General features: G+C 43.3%; 1 protein-coding gene across 1 annotated transcript in view; it reads left to right on the top strand.

Annotated features, from left to right (window-relative positions):
* deptor (DEP domain containing MTOR-interacting protein) overlaps nt 1-19,503 on the top strand; it is a 111,745-nt gene that overhangs the window by 64,746 nt on the left and 27,496 nt on the right. Inside the window, exons 5-6 of the mRNA XM_059984715.1 lie at nt 11,528-11,706; nt 13,406-13,588. Of these exons, the coding sequence (XP_059840698.1) occupies nt 11,528-11,706; nt 13,406-13,588 (362 nt within the window). The remainder of the gene's footprint in view (nt 1-11,527; nt 11,707-13,405; nt 13,589-19,503) is intronic.

The following is a 19,503-nucleotide window of genomic DNA, read 5'->3' as shown; positions in this document are numbered from 1 at the left end:
ATTCAGATTCAGATTCAGTTTATTGTCATTTATAAACCACAAGTACAATGCAGTTAAAAAAATGAGATAACGTTCTCCGGAATGATATCACGAAAAAGCACAAAACAGACCACACAAGAAAAACCACATAACGTTTGGTAATCCCCAATCCAGAGTCCGGAGAGGCTGCTGCGTATCGATATCAAGCTACCGTCTTAGCACGTTCCCTGGAAAGGAACTACAAACCCATCAGACAAACCTAAAGCTACAAGACCTACACAAAACCACATAGTTACATATAGTTATAGTTAACATATAGTTTCAACAGTGCAAAGCAATACCGTAATCTGATAAAAAGCAGTCCGTGGCACGGTTTGAAAGAAAGTCTCAAAGTCCCGACAGCCCATCATCTCACTCAGACGGTAGAAGGAAGAAAGACTCTTCCTGCCATGAACTTCCAGCGCCGCAGCTTGCCGATACAGCACTTTGGGAGCTCTGACCACAGCCAACTCCGAGTCTGATTGAAAACTTCGAGCCTCCGACCAGCCCTGCCGAGCACCATCTCTGCCGAGCGCTTCCCCCTCGGCACTGGCTGCCAAGCAACAGGCAAAGCCGAGGATTTGGGGCCTTCTTCCCGGAGATTTTTCCGATCGCACAGTAGCAGCGGCAGCGAAACAGGCATTTCAAAAGTTCCACCAGATGTTCCTCCGTGCTTCTCACATCCGTCTCCATCAAATCAGGATTGTACACGGCATCCTATGTGACAGATTACAGTTATTCATTCCAAAGTGGCTGCTGAGCGCTGCGTTGCCCCGCCATCTTGCATCAAGCATGTTGTTGAAAATTTTCTTGCAACTACAGAGCACCAAACTATGTGCAGCTGGTTGACAACATGCTTCAAGCACACAAAACCATGAAGTGCAAAATGTCACTAAAGATTCACTTTCTGCATTCCCATTTAGACTTCTTCCCTGCAAATCTTGTTGCTGTCAGTGACAAGCATGGTGAAAGATTTCACCAGAATATTGCAGTAACGGAGAAATGGTATCAGGGCAACTGGAATCCACCAATGCTGACAAGAAGCCTCAGACACTGAGTTACAAATGAAAAGAGTCAACAAAACACTTTTAGCTTGGTAAAACGAATGCAATGCATCACCGCTATTATGCAATTAAACACATTATATTAAACAAAATATAAGTTCTTGTTTCTCCAAATTCCTACGTGCTACAAGAATTCTGAAATTATATTTGTGTTTAGCTTCAAGTGGTCTATCATAGCCAAAAGAAATTGAGGAAGCAACACTTTTGGAAAAATAAATGCTAACTGGTGTAATCTTTCTGAAATGGTGAAATGAAAAAGACACATTTAAATTCTAGTCATGATGAAGGGTCTCGGCCTCAAACATCTGCTGCTCATTTCCCTCCATAGATGCTGCCTGAGTTCCTTTGGAGTTGTGTGTGTCTGGTTGCAGTTTTCCAGCATCCGCAGTGGCGGTCTCTTATATCTATATTCAAGTTTTTGGATGTGTTCGAAAAGAAGTGGAAAGTTTTTCTTCAACGTAGAAACACAATAGATCCACTGGCTTTCTAATTATGTAATGAGTTCTGATTATGACAGGGCTACTGCACAGGATCAAAGTTAAGTTGCAGAAATTTGTACAATTTGTTAGCTTGATCATGGGTACTGGACTTCATAGTATCCAAGACGTCTTCAAGTAGCGGAACTCCATCCTTAAAGACCCCCATCATCCAGGACGTGCCCTCTTCTCATCGTTACCATCAGGTAGGAGGTTTAGAAGCCTGAAGACACACACTCAAAGATTCAGGAACAGCTTCTTCCCCTCTAACATCCGATTCCTAAATGGGCATTGAACCCATGAACACTATCTCATTAGTTTTTAAAATTTATTTTTGTTTTTGCTCTACTTAATTTCAATTTAACTATTTAATATACACGTACTTACTGCTCATCTAGGAGAAGGAAAACTCTGATCTGAAACCTCCGCTGCCTTGTGGCTACACCCACTCATGGGGAAAGCTTCAGGAGTAAACCCTGAGGGAAAAAAATCCAGAATTACAGTCCCTAAGGCCATTCTGCATTGAGTTCAACACTGACTGGCAACTCCTGTGATGCTGCTGGTACCAAATTGTATTGGTCTCTGCCGTTCCTTTGGGTTCATCAGATGCATGGAGAGGGGGATCCTGCTGTAAGTGCAACAGCTTGCTCTCCATATCGTACTGCCCAGGGTTGTTTATCTAGATAGCTAGGACACCATATTTATGGTCAACTCTGACTGTCGGAGGCCCTCAATAAACTTACTGTAATTCAGTTTTTCCCTATATTTATCATGAGTGGCATTGTACTGCTGGCACAAAGTTAATGAATTTCGTGACAGATGCTGGTGATATTAAACTGGATTTTGATTCCATGAACTGTGCATGTCACACAAACATTTATTCATCATGTGTGAAATTCATCATTTGAGTTAACAATACAACCAAAGATGCACTGGGGGCAGCTGCAAGAGTGGCCGCATATTCCAACGTCAACATAGCATGTCCACAATGTTCATCAGAATAACACAGAACACAAGTAACGAAACAACTGAAAACTAAATGCTTTTCTCCATACACACGGTATTCAGCCAGTAGGTGTTCATTGATTTACTTGGGCAATGGAGACTCTTGAATGAAAGGGTTTACTTATGAAGAGTATTTAATGGCTTTGTGATGTTTTTTTGTAGCGGGGGAGTCTTGGAGCCGAGGTCACTGTGTCAGAATAGAGAGATGTCCATTGGGAACAGGGATGAGGGGGAGTTTCTTTAGCCAGAGGGTAGTGACAATGAATCTCTGGGTTGTATATGGTGGCATACAGTTGCAAGAAATTGTTTATGAACCCTTTGCAATTACCCATTTTTCTGCATTAATTACTCAGAAAATCAGGTCTGATCTTCATCTAAGTCACAATAATAGGCCTAAAAAAACACACACAAACAATTGTACTTTTCATGTCTTTATTGAACATATTGTTTCATTATTCACAGTCCAGGCTGGAAAAAGTATGTGAGCCCTTGCATTTAATAACTGTTAGAAACTTCTTTAGCAGAAATAACCTCCGCCAAGTGTTTCCTGTAGTTGCTGATCAGACTTGCACAGCACCATTCCTCCATACAAAACTCTTCCAGTTCATTAATATTTCCGGGATACCTTACATGATCGGCCCTCTTCAGGTCATGCCACAACATTTCAATTGGGTTAAGGTCTGGACTCTGACTTGGCCATTCCAAAGCACATTTGTTTTTTCTTTTTAAACCATTCTGTTGTTGATTTACTCTTGTGTTTTGGATCATCGTCTTGTTGCATCATCCAACTTCTATTGAACTTCAAGTGACGAACGGCTTCTCTGACGTCCTCCTGTAAAATGTCTTGATTGAATTTTGAATCTGTGGTTCCCTCAAGCTGTTTAGGCCTTGAGGCAGCATGTACCCCCAAATCATGATGCTTCTTCCACCACGCTTCGCAGTTGGGATTGAGGTTTTGGTGTTGGTGTGCAGTGCCCTTTTTTCCTCCAAACGTAGCACTGTGCATTTCCGCCAAAAAGTTCAACTTTTGTCTCACCTGTCCACAGAACATTGCCCCCCAGAAGCATTGTGGAACATCCAGGTGGTCTTTTGCAAACTCGGGATGCGCAACAATATTTTTTTGGAGAGCAGTGGTTTTCTCTTGTGATTTTCGTCCATGAACACCATTCTTATGCAGTGTTTTTCTTTATAGTGGACTCATGAACAGAGACTTCAGCAAGTTCTGGAGATTTCTGCAGGTCTTTTGCTGTTACCCTTGGGTTCCTTTTCACCTCATTCGGTATTGTACGTTGTGATCTTTGCAGGATGCCCACTCCCGAGGAAGAGTAGCAACAGTACTGAATTTCCTCCATTTGCTGGCATTTCCTCTTACTGTGGACAGGTCTTTAGAAATGCTTTTGTAGCCTTTTCCAGCTTCATGCATCCCTACCATTCTACTAAGGTCCTCTGAAAGTTGTCTTGATCGAGGCATGGTGCACATAAAAACAGATCTTTCTTGAGAAGAGCAGGCTCTGTCAGTAACCTCATAGGGCAAGGGCACCTCTACAACCCACACCTCCAATCTCATCTTACTGATTGGAACACCTGGCTCCAAATAGCTTTTGTGGAAGGCATTACCCCAGAGGTTCTCATACTTTTTTGAACCTAGACTATGATTGTTAAATGATGTACTCAGTATTGATGATGAGAAGAAGTAGAATTGTTTGTGTGTTATTAGTTTAGGCAGATTTTCTTTATCTATTCTGGTGACTTAGATGAAGATCAGACCATATTTTATGATTAATGCAGAAAACCAGGTAATTGCAAAAGGTTCACAAACTTTTTCTTGCAACTGAATAAGTATTTTGATAATAAGATTAACTTTGAACTGTGAAATTTAGTGAATCTATGGAATTCATTGCCATCGACAGGCCCCCAACAAGCCTCTGGGCATCCAGTCTCCAATCAGTATTCTCACGGTTAAGATTACTCAGATGTACTTGTTAGTGAAGTTTTTAAGCTTGGTTTTTGGGTCAGGGAGGGGAATTGGTGGTCAAGTTAAGGTTTAGGGACAGGTCTGTGGGGGATCTAGAGGTCAGCTTAGGGCTTAGGGATGGGGAACAGCCCCTCTTCCTGTCCCACTTGTTCTCAATCACACAGGGTGACAAGTTAGATTCATCCCATTTACTGTGGTCTCATCTCTTGCAGAAGTGCCTTTATTTGAGTTTCATTCATTGAAGGAAATATCATCTGAAACATATTTGAAAACTATCTTCACTTTGGGTCAAGTACCTTATTAATTTAAATGTTACAGTTGGCTAACTTTCAAATTCAGTGACAACAGATTTATGCAGAGCCTTAACTGGGAATTAAGTTACTTTGGTCAGTTCTTTGGCCAAGTCTTTGCACAGAAATCAAGAGGATTGTTGACAGGGAGGTGAATATGATCAATAATGTTGGCACTGGAGGCATGGTGACATTTGTAGGCTATCCCCAGCACAATCTTCAGACTTTGTTGGTTGTTAATGTAAAAATACTGTATGTTGCAGTATTTTCATGTACCAGTATTACAGTGGAGTAAAGGGAATTACAGAGATATGAGAGAGGAGTTGGGCAAAATTGATTGAAAAAGAACACTGGCAGGGGTGATGGCAGAGCAGCAATGGCTGGAATTTCTGGAAGCAATTTGGAAGGCCCAGAATATATACATCCCAAAGAGGACTAAGTATTCTAAAGGTAAGATGACACAACTGTGGTTAACAAGACAAGTCAAAGCCAATGTAAAAGCCAATGAGAGGGCATATAATAGACCAAAACTTTGTGGGAAGTTAAAGGATTGGGAAGCTTTTTAAAAACTAACAGAAGGCAATTAAAAAAATCATTATAAGGGTAAAGATGAAATACAAAAGTAAGCTAGCCAATAATATTAAAGAGGATACCAAAAGTTTCTTCAGATAAATGAAGTGTAAAAGAGGTGAGAATGGATATCAGACTGCTATCCACTAATGGGAGGAAATATGGATGGACTGAATAAGTATTTTGCATCAGTCTTCAATGTGGAAGATACTAACAGTATGGTGGAAATTCCAGGTGTCGGGGCATGGGAGTGTGTTAAGTTACCATTACTAAGAGAAAGTTCTTGGGAAACTGAAATGTCTGAAGGTAGATAAGTCACCTGGATCAAATGGTGTATGGCCAGGGTTCTGAAGACATTAGTAATGATCTTTCAAGAATCAGTAGATGTAGAGTTAATGATCAGAAGACACAACCTCAAAATAGAGGGATGTCCTTTTAGAATGGCGTTGAGGAAGAATTTCTTTAGTCAGAGAGTGGTGAGTGTGGAATTCTTTGCCACAGGTAGCTGTGGAGGCCAAGTCTTTATGTATATTTAAGGCAGAGGTTGATAGATTCTTGAGATTGGGGCTAAGTGGGAAATTGGGTCAGCTGTGATGAAATGACGGAGCAGACTCAAATGGCCTAATTCTATTCCTATATCTTATGGTCTTATAGTCTTATGTGACAAATAAATCCGATCTTTAATCTTTAAAATCATTTTCTTTTTCTCCATTCCCCTTCTCTTGATCTTGGTTAGAACCATAGAACATTACAGCACAGAAACAGGCCTTTTGGCCCTTCTTGGCTGTGCTGAACTATTTTTGTGCCTAGTCCCACTGACCTGCACCTTGGCCATATCCCTCCAAACTTGTCTCATCCATATACCTGTCCCAAGTTTTTCTTAAATGTCAAAAGTGAGCCCACATTCACCACTTCATCTGGCAGTTCATTCCACACTCCCACCACTCTCTGTATGAAGAAGCCCCCCCCCCCACAATGTTCCCTTTAAACTTCTCCCCCTTCACCCTTAACCCATGACCTCTGATTTTTTTCTCCCCTGGCCTCGGTGGAAAAAGCCTGCTTGCATTCACTCTATCTATACCCATCATAATTTTATACACCTCTATCAAATCACCCCTCATTCTCCTATGCTCCAGGGAATAAAGTCCTAACCTATTCAACCTTTCACTGTAACTCAGTTTCTCAAGTCCTGGCAACATCCTTGTAAACCTTTCAACCTTATTGATATCCTTCCTGTAATTAGGTGACCAAAACTGCACACAATACTCCAAATTCGGTCTCACCAATGTCTTATACAACCTCACCATTAAATTCCAACTCTTTTACTCAATACTTTGATTTATAAAGGCCAATGTACCAAAAGCTTTCTTTACAGCCCTATCTACTTGTGACGCCACTTTTAGGGAATTATCTATCTGTACTCCCGATCACTCCTCAGTGTCCTACCATTTATCGTGTATGTTCTACCTTGGTTTGACCTTCCGAAGTGCAATACCTCACACTTGTCAGCATTAACCTCCATCTGCCATTTTTCAGCCCATTCCTCCAACTGGGCCAAATCCCTCTGCAAGCTTTGAAAAGCTTCCTCACTGTCCACTACACCTCCAATCTTTGTATCATCAGCAAATTTGCCAATCCAATTTGCCACATTATCATCCAAATCATTGATATAGATGACAAATAATAATGGACTCATCACTGATCCCTGTGGCACACCACTAGTCACAGGCCTCAGAGTAGCAATCCTCCACTACCACTCTCTGGCTTCTTCCATTGAGCCAATGTCTAATCCAATTTACTACCTCTCCATGTATACCTAGTAACTGAATCTTCCTAACTAACCTCCCATGCGGGACCTTGTCAAAGGCCTTACTGAAGTCCATGTATACAACATCCACTGCCTTCCCTTCATCCACTTTCCTGCCTGGTAACTTCCTTGAAAAACTCTAACAAATTGGTTAAACATGACCTACCATGCACAAAGCCATGCTAACTTTTTCTAACAAGTCCCTCTCTATCCAAATACTTGAAGATCCTATCTCTTAGTATTCCTTCCAATAGTTTACCTACTACCGATGTCAAACTTACCGGCCTGTAATTTCCCGGCTTACTTTTTGAGTCTTTTTTTAAACAACGGAACTACATGAGCTATCCTCCAATCCTCCGGCACCTAACCCGTGGATTTTGACATTTTAAATATTTCTGCCAGGGCCCCAGCAATTTCAACACTAGTCTCCTTCAAGGTCCGAGGGAATACCCTGTCAGGTCCTGGGGATTTATCTACTCTGATTTGCCTCAAGACATCAAGCACCTGCTCCTCTTTAATCTGTATAAGTTCCATGACCTCCCTACTTGTTTGCCTTGTTTCCATAGACCCCATTCCAGTTTCCTTAGTAAATACAGATGCAAAAAACCCATTTAATATCTCTCCCATTTCTTATGGTTCTATACATGGCCTACCACTGTGATCTTCAAGAGGACCAATTTTAACCCTTACTATCTTTTTGCTCTTAACATACTTGTAGAGGCTCTTAGGATTATCCTTCACCCTGACGGCCAAAGCAACCTCATGTCTTCTTTTAGCCCTCCTGATTTCTTTCTTAAGTATTTTCTTACTCTTTTTATACTCCTCAAACATCTTATTTCCTCCCTGTTGCCTATACATGTTATACATCTCTCTCTTCTTTATCAGAGTTCCAATATCCCTCGAGAACCAAGGTTCCTTATTCTTATTCGTTTTGCCTTTAACCCTGACAGGAACATACAAACTCTGCAATCTCAAAATTTCTCCTTTGAAGGCTTCCCACTTACCAATCGCTTCCTTGCCAGAGAACAACCTGTCCCATTCTACGCTTTTCAGATCCTTTCTCATTTCTTCAAATTTGGCCTTTTTCCAGTTTAGAACTTCAACCCAAGGACCAGATCTATCTTTATCCATGATCAAGTTGAAACTAATGATGTTATCATCACTGGAACCAAAGTGTTCATCTATGCACACTTCTGTCACCTGCCCTAACTCATTTCCTAATAGGAGATCTAATATTGCATCCTCCCTAGTTGGTACATCTATATATTGATTTAGAAAACTTTCCTGAACACATTTCACAAACTCTAACCCATCTAGACCTTTAACGTCAGTTGCTAAGCTGATGTTGTGAATAATGTGATTCTTGTCTGTATGTTGATAAGTTTGTTTGGAGGAGTCACTGACCTCAACAATGTTGATTATTTCATTGACATTGTCTCCACATTGGTAACGTTCTTGCTAGAAATAGAAAAAAAAATCTTATTTTCTGCTTCTAGGAATTCCTAAGATTTTATTCCTAGAATTCCATTTGTTGTTCCTCTTAATCCTGGGCTGCACTGTTAGGGAAATGACTGTTGAGTGCATTTTGAAAACCATTAGCTCTTCTGTGACAGATGAGGAGACTGCTTTTGTTCTTAGATGCAGTTATGCATTATTTCTTGTACATAGTTGCTTAAGAGTTAATAAAATTTTATGAAGTATATGCAGGAAACAAAATCTGTTAAGAAGTTTCCCCTTTTGAGGATATTGTTTTCACCGATTTTACAGTATTGATTTTGTTTGTAGTGACGTCTAGAACAGTAAATAAAGTACTGAGTCAGCTGACCAAATTGTTGCCAATCTATAGAATGTTATCAGGAGGCACAAGTCAACATTAGGAGCATCTTTGGATTCTGTCTTGCTATATGACTACACAATTTAACTGAAGGTTCATTCCTAATGTGGAGTTTATGAAAAAAGCATACAAATAACTCTCTCCAAAACCCAATTTTAAAAAAAAACCTCACACACAATATGTTGGAGGAAGCCAGCAGGTCAGGCTGCATCTATAAAGAGGAATATATAGTCCACCCATCACCGGGGCCAAAATAAATCTGTACTCAAGCAGTCTGTATCTTTTATTTCAGAGATGATTTAGTTACATCCACTGAAATGGAGATAATACCAGTAGCCAAGTAACAATCGTATAGAAATGAACAATTTGGAGCAGGAACAGACAACTCAGTCTCTTGAATCTGTCTGTCATTTATGTGTTCATGTATATTTTCACAGTATTAAAATTAAAAGGCTGCTTCCAGAACCCATTGTGTAAGAGTTTCAAAAATGCACCACCCTAAGAGAAAAGATACTACAGTGTCTTAATTGAGTGACTTTTGTTTTCAGCAGCAAACCAGAAGTTCGAGGTTCTCCTACAAGAAGGAAGAACCATCCTCTCCATATCCACCTCGTCAAGATCTTGTATGTTTTCACCAAGTGCCTTCCAGCAGATATAGAGTTAGTTTGCTCATGAGACAAGTCACCCATTCCAGATATTACTTTGGTATGGTCAATCTCTGAACTACTCCCAATGCATTGACAAGGTTCAGGAACAGTTATTACTCCACAACCTTCAGGCTGCTGAACGGGCGTGGAGGAATTCACTCACCTCAACACTAAACTGATTCTATGGCCTTTTGGCTCACTTTCAAGAGCTCTTTGCAACTCATGTTCTCAGTATTTTATTTGCACAGATTGTCTTCTTTCGCACATTGGGTGTTTGCCAGTCTTTGTTTATGCATAGTTTTTAGTAAATCCTATTGTATTCAACACACACAAAATGCTGGAGGAACTCAGCAGGTCAGACAGCATCTATGGAGGGGAATAAATAGTCAACGTTTTGGGCTGTTACTAACCTGTCTTTGCAAAGGCATACTTGCCTGTGTTCTTTTTACTTGGGTGTACATGTATAAAAGTCCACTGGCTGCACACAAGTGAGTAAATTGAAGCTTTGACTTTAATGCTTTTCTATTTTAGTCATTAAGTGGGTATTTTCTGGATTTTGGTCATCACCTTATTGTTCATTTCCTTACATGTAAAACTTGCATGCCAATTTTCAGGTGGTGGTTAACACAACACTTTAGAGTACCAGTGACCTGAGTTCATTTCCCATCCGCTGCCCGTAAAGAGCTTGTATGTTCTCCGTGTGATTGTGTGGGTTTCCTCCAGGTGCTCCAGTTTCCTCCCACAGTCCAAAGGCGACCTTAGGTAGGTTAATTGGTCATTGTAAATTGTCTTGTGATTAGGCTAGGGTTAAATCAGGAGGTTGCTGGGTGATGTGACTCAAAGGGTCATAAGGGCCTGTTCTGTGAATCTGGTTACCTTTGTAAAAGCTTCTATGCCAGGTTTTCCCAATCTGGGGCCCATGGTTAATGATAAAGGCTGGTGGAATGAAAAAGGTTGAAATGTCCTGTTCTATGCCAACTTGTGTATGGTTACATTCAAGAATAACTGGTAGAGGAATCCTGAAAGCTCTCCTGTATTTTGGCTTAGATTTCAGAGTATTGCTGCTACATTCTCTTTTGTGAAGACCCTTTCTTCCCAAGACAGCTGCTGTTTAAACTGTTTGGCTTTCCTCCAGGGGCTCCGGTTTCCTCCCACATTCCAAAGGGTTACAGCTTAGAGTTGGTAAATTGCTGGAAGTGTGGTGACACTTGCAGGGTTCCCAGCACAGTCCTCTGGTTTCATTCAACACAGACAATGCAGTTGACCGTTTGATGTTTTAAACACACTCAATGATTTAGAAAGAACATCTTTTCCCCTACCATGCCACTGTTACAAAACAACAAATTTCACAACTTATGTCAGTGACCTAATACTGATGTTTCGGGTGGTGAGGCGAGATACGTCTCTACCAAAGGAGGTGTAACGTGCTCCTCCTCTCTGCTGCCCTGCAGGTCACCCTTGGACAAGGTGTAGCACCGGCTTAACCCCACCCCCTCCCAATCAGGGTCATGTGAATCCATGCAGGTGCTGGATGGTCACATGAGTAGCTGGTGCACATCACAAGTCCTGGTTATGTGACCACTGACACCAGGCAGACAATCTCTGAAGGGTATTGATAATGGCTGGGGTCACCCGTCTTGTAAAGACACTGCCCAGAAGGCAATGGCAAACCATTTCTGCAGAAAAATTTGCCAAGGACAATCATGGTCAAAGACCGTGATCACCTCATGTCATATGACATGGTACTTGATGATGATGCTTTGATGTACATGTGCCAAATAAAACTAAACTTTATGAACTGTTTTAAGTTGGTTGTTGTATTTTTATCTTTATTGTGATAGGTTGCTGAGTACTGAAAACTCCCTGATGCAAACGAGGGAGGAGGAAGGGGTGAAGTACCAGCGGGCATTCATAGCTCGTGAATTTATTGATTGGCTGGTTCAAGAAGGGGAGGTTACCATGAGGAGTGAAGGGGAGCAGCTCAGCTGTAGACTGCTCGAGTATGGCATCATTCAACATGGTGAGAGCTTAGTTACATTTTTACTTTTTGTAGTGCTATGTGCTGTGGTTTTATCTGCTGAAGTTGTAATTAGATTTTTAATACTGAAATGTTAGCTGGCTTTCTGCTCTCTGGTCAGCTGTTGAACTTATGGCTTACTGTGTATTTACCTGTGTATTTGTCTATAATAGCTTCTTTGTGCTAGATATTGATGTCAAAGTAAATTTATTATCAAAGTATCCCTTTAGAACGGTGAGGAGGAGGAATTTCTTCAACCAGAGGGTGGTAAATCTACTTAATTCATTGCCACAGACGACTGTGGAGGCCAAGTCATTGGGTATATTTAAAGCAGATATTGATAGTTTCTTGATTAGTCAAGGTGACAAAGATTACGGGGAGAAGGCAGGAGAATGGGGTTGAGGGGCTTTATGAATCAACCATGAAGGAATGGTGGGGCAGACCCTATGGGTCGACTGGCCTAATTCCACACCTATGTTTTTCCACTTAGATTTCACAATGCTAACAACACATTACGTTTCTGTCACCACACACTCCCTTGAAATTCATTTTCTTGCAGTCAAGCACAGGGAAATAATGACACCCTGAAGAATCAAGAGCCTATCAACCTCCGCTTTAAATACAGTGAATGACTTGTCCTCCTCCGCCATCTGTGGCAATGAATTCCACAGATTCACCACCCTCTGGCTAAAGAAATTCCTCCTCATCTCTGTACTGAAGGGATATAGAATTCAGAGCAAACTTTTCCAAAGCAAAGACTGATAAACAAAGTGCAAAACAAGGCGAATTATGCAACTAAAGTCTAAATAAATAATATGGAGAACTTGAGTTGTAGGGTCTTTGAAAGTGAATCTGTAGGTTGTGGAATCAGTTCATAGTTGAGATGAATGAAGTTATCCATGTTGGTTCAGGAGCCTGATGGTTGTAGGGTCTTGACTGTTCCTGAAATTGGTGGTGTGGGACCCAAGACTTATCTACCTCTTGCTTGATGGTAGTAGCGACAAGAGAGCATGGCCGGGAAGATGAACATCCTTGATGATGGATGCTGCTTTCTTATGGTAGTGCTCCGTGTAAGTGGGCTCAGCGGTGAAGATAACAAGCAAGCTTTTAGTTTAATCAGGCCAGGAGTAGATAGCACACTTCAATTAGAAGAGCTGCATTCTGGATTCCTGCCCCTAATTTACGTTCTTTATGGCCCAGATGGGATGACTTGGGGTTGATTGAAAATGGGTTGTTTGCAAATATGACACCCATTACTCTTTCTGCAGAAAATCCAGAGCACACTTGTGCATGACTGCTAGCCTGTTAAGAACTCCAGTAACAATCTTAAAGATTCAAGGGCTCTTTATCTTTAAACATGGGAGATTTTTCAGATGCAGGAAATCCAGAACAACACACACAAAATGCTGGAGGAACTTAGCAGGTCAGACAGCATAAATAGCAGAAAGGTGGTAGACAATTTATAGGAATGGTCCAATTTTACCAATTTTCTAGAGCAATGAAGTTCAATCTAGTCAAAATCAAATAACCAAAACAACTTCTATTGAATAGTCTTTCCTGATTGTGCTTCTGTACCTTTGCTCTGGATTGGCAGTCCCATTCAGTGTTCAGTTTCTGTTGTATTGCTTTGACAAGCAGTTTCTGTAAATAGTTCAAACTCTATCACCAGTCAAATGATCCTCTTCCCGTTCTGCACACACAGTGGCCAACAAACATCACTTTGTGGATGGTAATCTCTTGTATCAGTTCCGCATGAACTTCCGCAGAAGGCGACGGCTGGTGGAGCTGCTGAATGAAAACCCACCTTTGGTGCCTGACAGCCATGAGAGTCCTTTTTGCTTACGCAAACAGAATCCTGACAACAGCAGCTCCAACTTTCTGTCAGGTAAGAATGAGTTGCTCTGTCATTTATGGTCTATTTCAGTGCTGTTCACTGTCGTTTCTCATCACAATTCCTCTCAGCTCTCATGCACGGCCGCGCAGTAACTAGAAATGCTCCCGTGCACATAGCTTTTGTTGCTGCATAGCTGGGATGTTATTTTGTATAATGTCAATATGTATGCTGGCTGCAGTGACATCAGCGCTGGGCTCCGGAGCAAAGGTTCCCGAGTTTGAATCCAGTCTGCGCTGTGAGAAGGACGTGGGGGACCACACACAGAATCTTTCCTCCAAAACAACCACTTCAAAAAAAGTGTTTGCCAAGTCTCTGGCAGAGTATGGCACACACAAAAAAAACCCTGTAGCAGTGTGCTACACGCAGCGCTAAAATTACGACACGGAGTCGGTAACTGCAGTCGAAGAAAAACTTTATTCGAAATCCTCAGCCTCACTTTTAAGCCTCCCTCAACCTGCCCCCCGTGGCGCAGAGGCTCCAAAGCTCTGTGCTCACAAACCCCTGTAGGCTATCTCCCTTAGCCGGAAAGCTGGCTAATTGTGAGCCGGTTCGGATGTGCCAGGAAATGGGTCGCCACATAACCCCCCCCCCCCCCCCCCCCAGAACCGGCGATACCCCCCCAATGTCCACAGTCTGGGCCGGAACCTGCTTGGGAGGTCGGCCTCTGCGCCGAGGTGCCGGAAACTCGACCGGTTGCATCAGGTCCACATGGGCCGGTTTGAGTCGGTCCACTGTGAAAACCTCCTCTTTCCCCCCAACGTCCAGCACGAACGTGGACCCGTTGTTCCGGAGCACCATAAACGGCCCCTCGTATGGCCGCTGCAGTGGTGGCCGATGCCCGCCCCTTCATACAAACACAAACTTACAGTTCCGCAGGTCTTTGGGTACGCAGGTTGGGTTCCGCCCGTGCTGTGAAGTAGGTATGGGGGCCAGGTAACCGAGCTTTTCACGTAGTCTGCCCAGGACTGCTGCGGGATCTTCCTCTTGCCCCCGTGGGGCTGGTAGGAACTCCCCGGGGACGACCAGGGGCACGCCGTATACCAACTCGGCCGACGAGGCGTGCAGGTCGTCTTTGGGTGCTGTGCGGATGCCGAGTAGGACCCAGGGAAGCTCGTCCGCCCAGTTGGCTCCTCGCAGGCGGGCCAAGAGGGTCGACTTCAGGTGACGGTGGAAACGCTCCACTAGCCCGTTCGACTGTGGGTGGTAGGCAGTTGTGTGGTGCAGCTGAGTCCCCAAAAGGCTGGCCATAGCTGACCACAGGCTGGAGGTGAACTGGGCGCCTCTGTCGGAGGTAATGTGGGCTGGTACACCAAAGCGAGATATCCAGGTGGTGATCAGGGCTCGGGCGCAAGATTCGGAGGTGGTGTTGGTGAGCGGGACCGCCTTTGGCCATCTTGTGAACCAGTCTACGATAGTCAGGAGGTGCCGCGCTCCGCGCGACACTGGCAGGGGGCCCACAATATCCAAGTGAATGTGGTCGAAATGCCGGTGGGCAGGATGGAACTGCTGGGGTGGGGCTTTGGTGTGCCGCTGCACCTTGGCCGTCTGGCAGTGCATGCACGTTTTGGCCCATTCACTGACCTGTTTGCGGAGTCCATGCCAAACGAACCTGCTGGAAACCATCCAGACAGTCGTCCGGATGGAGAAATGCGCCAAGTTATGAATGGAGTTGAAAACACGGCGCCGCCAGGCTGTCGGGACGATGGGACGGGGCTGGCCGGTGGCGACGTCACAGAGTAGGGTCCTCTCACCCGGGCCTACGGGGAGGTCCTGGAGCTGCAAACCGGAGACTGCGGTTCTGTAACTCGGAATCTCCTCATCTGCCTGCTGCGCCTCTGCCAGTGCCTCAAAATCTACCCCTTGGGAAAGGGCATGAACGGTAGGGCGAGAGAGCGCATCTGCCACGACATTGTCCTTACCCGAGACGTGCCGGACATCCGTCGTGTATTCAGAGATGTAGGACAGGTGGCGTTGCTGGCGGGACGACCAGGGGTCAGACGCTTTCGTAAACGCAAAGGTAAGCGGTTTGTGGTCCGTGAATGCAGTGAAGGGCCGACCTTCTAGGAAGTACCTGAAATGCCGGATTGCCAGGTAGAGCGCCAACAGTTCCTGCTCAGAGCAACGGTTGATCCATGTAGCAGAGGGAATATTATTTCTCATGATGTCTTATCTCTCTTGACTGACCTGGCTTCGTTCAACATTAGTCCTCTGTCATGCTTTACAATCGGAAAGCTTGTTTCTGTAGCTAACATTGCTTGTTCAGTAGTTCCCTGTGTTCCATCTTTGAATTGTACGTACAAATTCTACTGATGAGCTTGAGTATTATTTTCTTATTGCTCTCAACACCAAATGACGTAGGAGCACAATTAGGCCATTCAACCCATAGAGTCTGTGCCGCCATTCCATCATGACTGATTTATTGTCCCTCTCAACACTCTTCTCCTGCCTTCTCCCTGTAGCATTTAATGCTCTTCCTAATCAAAAACCTATCAACCTCCACTTTAAATATACGCAATGATTTACCTTCGCAGCTGTCCATGGCAATGGATTTTACAGATTCAGCATTTCCAGCTGAAGAAATTCCTCCTCATCTCTGTTTTAAATATTTCCTCACTATAGGAAAAAACGTCCTCTCCATATCCAGTCTTTCTAGGCTTGTCAATCTTCGATAGGTTTCGATGAGATCCATACCCCCTCCTCCCTCACTCTTCTAAATGCCACTGAGTACAGGATGTTCCTTGCATGTTAACTCTTTCATTCCCAGGATACTTATGAACCTCTGCTGGACCAGACCAAACATGGCTGATTTATGGTTAAATTCAAAATAAGTAACATGATTTTCTGTACTGGGAAGTGACAGTAATAAACCAAATTACCAATCATCTTTGAACTTTGCTTCCTGTAGTTGGGCAGTTTATAACTAGAGGGAAATCCTGCCTGTTTCACGTGTAGTCAAGTCGTTTATTGTCATTTAATATATATATGTATATAACTGTATAACACATATGGGAACAAGACAAAGTTTCTCCAAACCAGGGAGCAAAGCACAGTGGTACGCCTAACACGTATCGCACACGATAACTTACAAAGGTAAGGAAAAAATCTACAGATGAATCACACATATATAACAAACCAAAGTGCATTGTAAATATTGTAAGGTATGGAACAGATTAACCAGTGACACTTTGAATACAATGTGGCCGGGAGATCAGAAGCCTAATGTCCTGGGGGAAGAAACTGTTTCTCATCCTGACCGTTCTTGTTTTTATGCATCGTAGTCTCCTGCCTGATGATAGAAAGTCAAAAAGGATGCTGGATGGACGGGTGGGGTCCTTAATAATACTAAGGGCCCTGCGTATGCAGTGCTCCTGATAAATGTCCTTGATGGATGGTAGATAGAAAGGGATGGCTTGTCTGCACCTTCCTGAAGTCCACAATGATTTCCTTTGCTTCTCCACGTTCACCCTTAGTTTGTTCTTCTCACAACTATCCACCAGCCGCTCCACTTCCTCTCTATACTCCATCTCGTCATCGTCCTTGATGAGGCCCAACTACAGGAAGCAAAGGGTTCCATGACATTAGAAAAAAAGGTTGGGAGCCCCTGATCTAAGGCATATCCACTTTTCAGTACTTAAATTTCAGTGGTGGTAGGACATAGAAAACCTACAGCACAGTATAGGCCTTTCAGCCCACAATGCTGTGCCGAACGTGTCCTTACTTTAGAAATTACCTAGAGTTACCCATAGCCCTTTATTTTTCCCAGCTCCATGTACCTGTCCCGGAGTCTCTTAAAAGACCCTATCGTATCCACTTCCACCACCGTTGCCAGCAGCCCATTCCACGCACTCACCATTCTCTGCATAAAAAAACTTACCCCTGACATCTCCTGTATCTTCTTGCAAGCATCTTAAAACTGTGCTCTCTTGTTAGCCATTTCAGCCCTGGAAAAGCATCTTGAGGTACTTAATGAATACTTTGCTTCAGTATTCTACAGAAGAGGATCTTGGCGATTTTAGGGATGACTTGTAGCAGAGTGAAAAGCTTGAGCATGTAGATATTAAGTTAGAGGATGTGCTGGAGCTTTTGGAAAGCATCAAATTGGAAATATCACCGGGACCGGACGGGATGCACCCCAGACTACTGTGGGAAGCGAGGGAGGAGATTGCTGAGCCTCTGGCAATGATTTTTGCATCATCAATGAGGATGGGAGAGGTTCCGGAGGATTGGAGGGTTGCAGGTGTTGTTCCCTTATTCAAGAAAGACAGTAGAGATAGTACAGGAAACTATAGGCCAGTGAGTCTTACTTCAGTGGTTGGTAAATTGATGAAGAAGATCCTGAGAGACAGGATTTATGAACATTTAGAGACGGATAATATGATTAGGAATAGTCAGCATGGCTTTGTCAAGGGCAGGTCATGCCTTACGAGCCTGATTGAATTTTTTGAGGATGTGACTAAACACGTTGATGAAGGAAGAGCAGTAGATGTAGCGGCAGGTAGATTTGACGATTTGGTTCATCGCCTCCAACCATTTACTTCGCATCAGTGTATTATACAGTATGACTATAGACAGGAGGAAATGCAATGTTATCGAGCGGACCAATCACAGTTGTTGCTGTCTGCGTCAGTTAACAGCACAGTTTTAAGATGCTTGCAAGAAGATACAGGAGATGTCAGGGGTAAGTTTTTTTATGCAGAGAATGGTGAGTGTGTGGAATGGGTTACTGGCAACAGTGGTGGAGGTGGATACAATGGGGTCTTTTAAGAGACTCCTGGACAGGTACATGGAGCTGGGAAAAATAGAGGGCTATGGGTAACCCTAGGTAATTTCTAAAGTAAGTACACGCTTGGCACAGCATTGTGGGCTGAAAGCCCTGTACTGTGCTGTAGGTTTTAACGTATGCGCAGTTAACATTTTTGGAGGGGTGCGTGTCAGGTTATGGTGTAGGGTACAGCGTAGGTTACGTGGCTACGTCGTACCTACAGTGTTCATTTGACGCATAAGTATAAATCAACCTTTACGTGGAGCTTAGAAAAATAGAGGGCTATGGATAAAGCTTAGGTAGTTCTATGTTGGGGACATGTTCGTCACAGCTTTGTGAGCCGAAGGACCTGTATTGTGCTGTAGGTTTTCTATGTTTCTATCCACACGATCAATGCCTCTCATCATCTCATCCACCTCTATCAGGTCACCTCTCATCCTCCATCGCTCAAAGGAGAAAAGGCTGAGTTCACTCAACCTATTCTCATAAGGCATGCTCCCCAATCCAGGCAACATCCTTGTAAATCTCCTTTGCACCCTTTCTATGGTTTCCACATCCTTCCTGTAGTGAGGTGACCAGAACTGAGCATAGTACTCCAAGTGGGGTCTGACCAGGGCCCTATATAGCTGCAACATTACCTCCCGGCACTTAAACTCACTCCCACAGTTGATGAAGGCCAATGCACCATATGCCTTCTGAACCACAGAGTAATGGAGTTTTATTACTAAAGTTGGATTTTTCTTTTGATTGCATTCTGTTTTGTGTGCTAGATGATAAGAGGCATAGATCGAGTGGACAGCCAGTGACTTTTTCCCAGAGCGGAAGTGGCTAATTGAATGGAGCATAATTTTAAGGTGCTTGGAGGAAAGTATAGATGGGGATGTCAGAGGTAGGATTTTTACACAGTAGTGAATGCCAGGCATATTCTGCCAGTGTGGAGGTAGAGGCAGATACATTAATGACTTTTAAGAAATGTTTAGATAGTCACATGGATGATAGAAAAATGGAGGGCTATGTTGGAGGGAAGAGTTAGATCATGGCTTGTCAAGCTGGGGGTCCATGGATAAGATAGTCTGGAACCTCTGGGTTAGATTGATCTTAGAATCAAGGTTAGCTGTAGTGTTCTAATATTTTATTCCAAAAT

This window comes from Hypanus sabinus, chromosome 1, assembly GCF_030144855.1.
Source record: "Hypanus sabinus isolate sHypSab1 chromosome 1, sHypSab1.hap1, whole genome shotgun sequence".
Taxonomy (NCBI): domain Eukaryota; kingdom Metazoa; phylum Chordata; class Chondrichthyes; order Myliobatiformes; family Dasyatidae; genus Hypanus; species Hypanus sabinus.
This window is presented reverse-complemented; position numbering and strand designations above follow the sequence as displayed.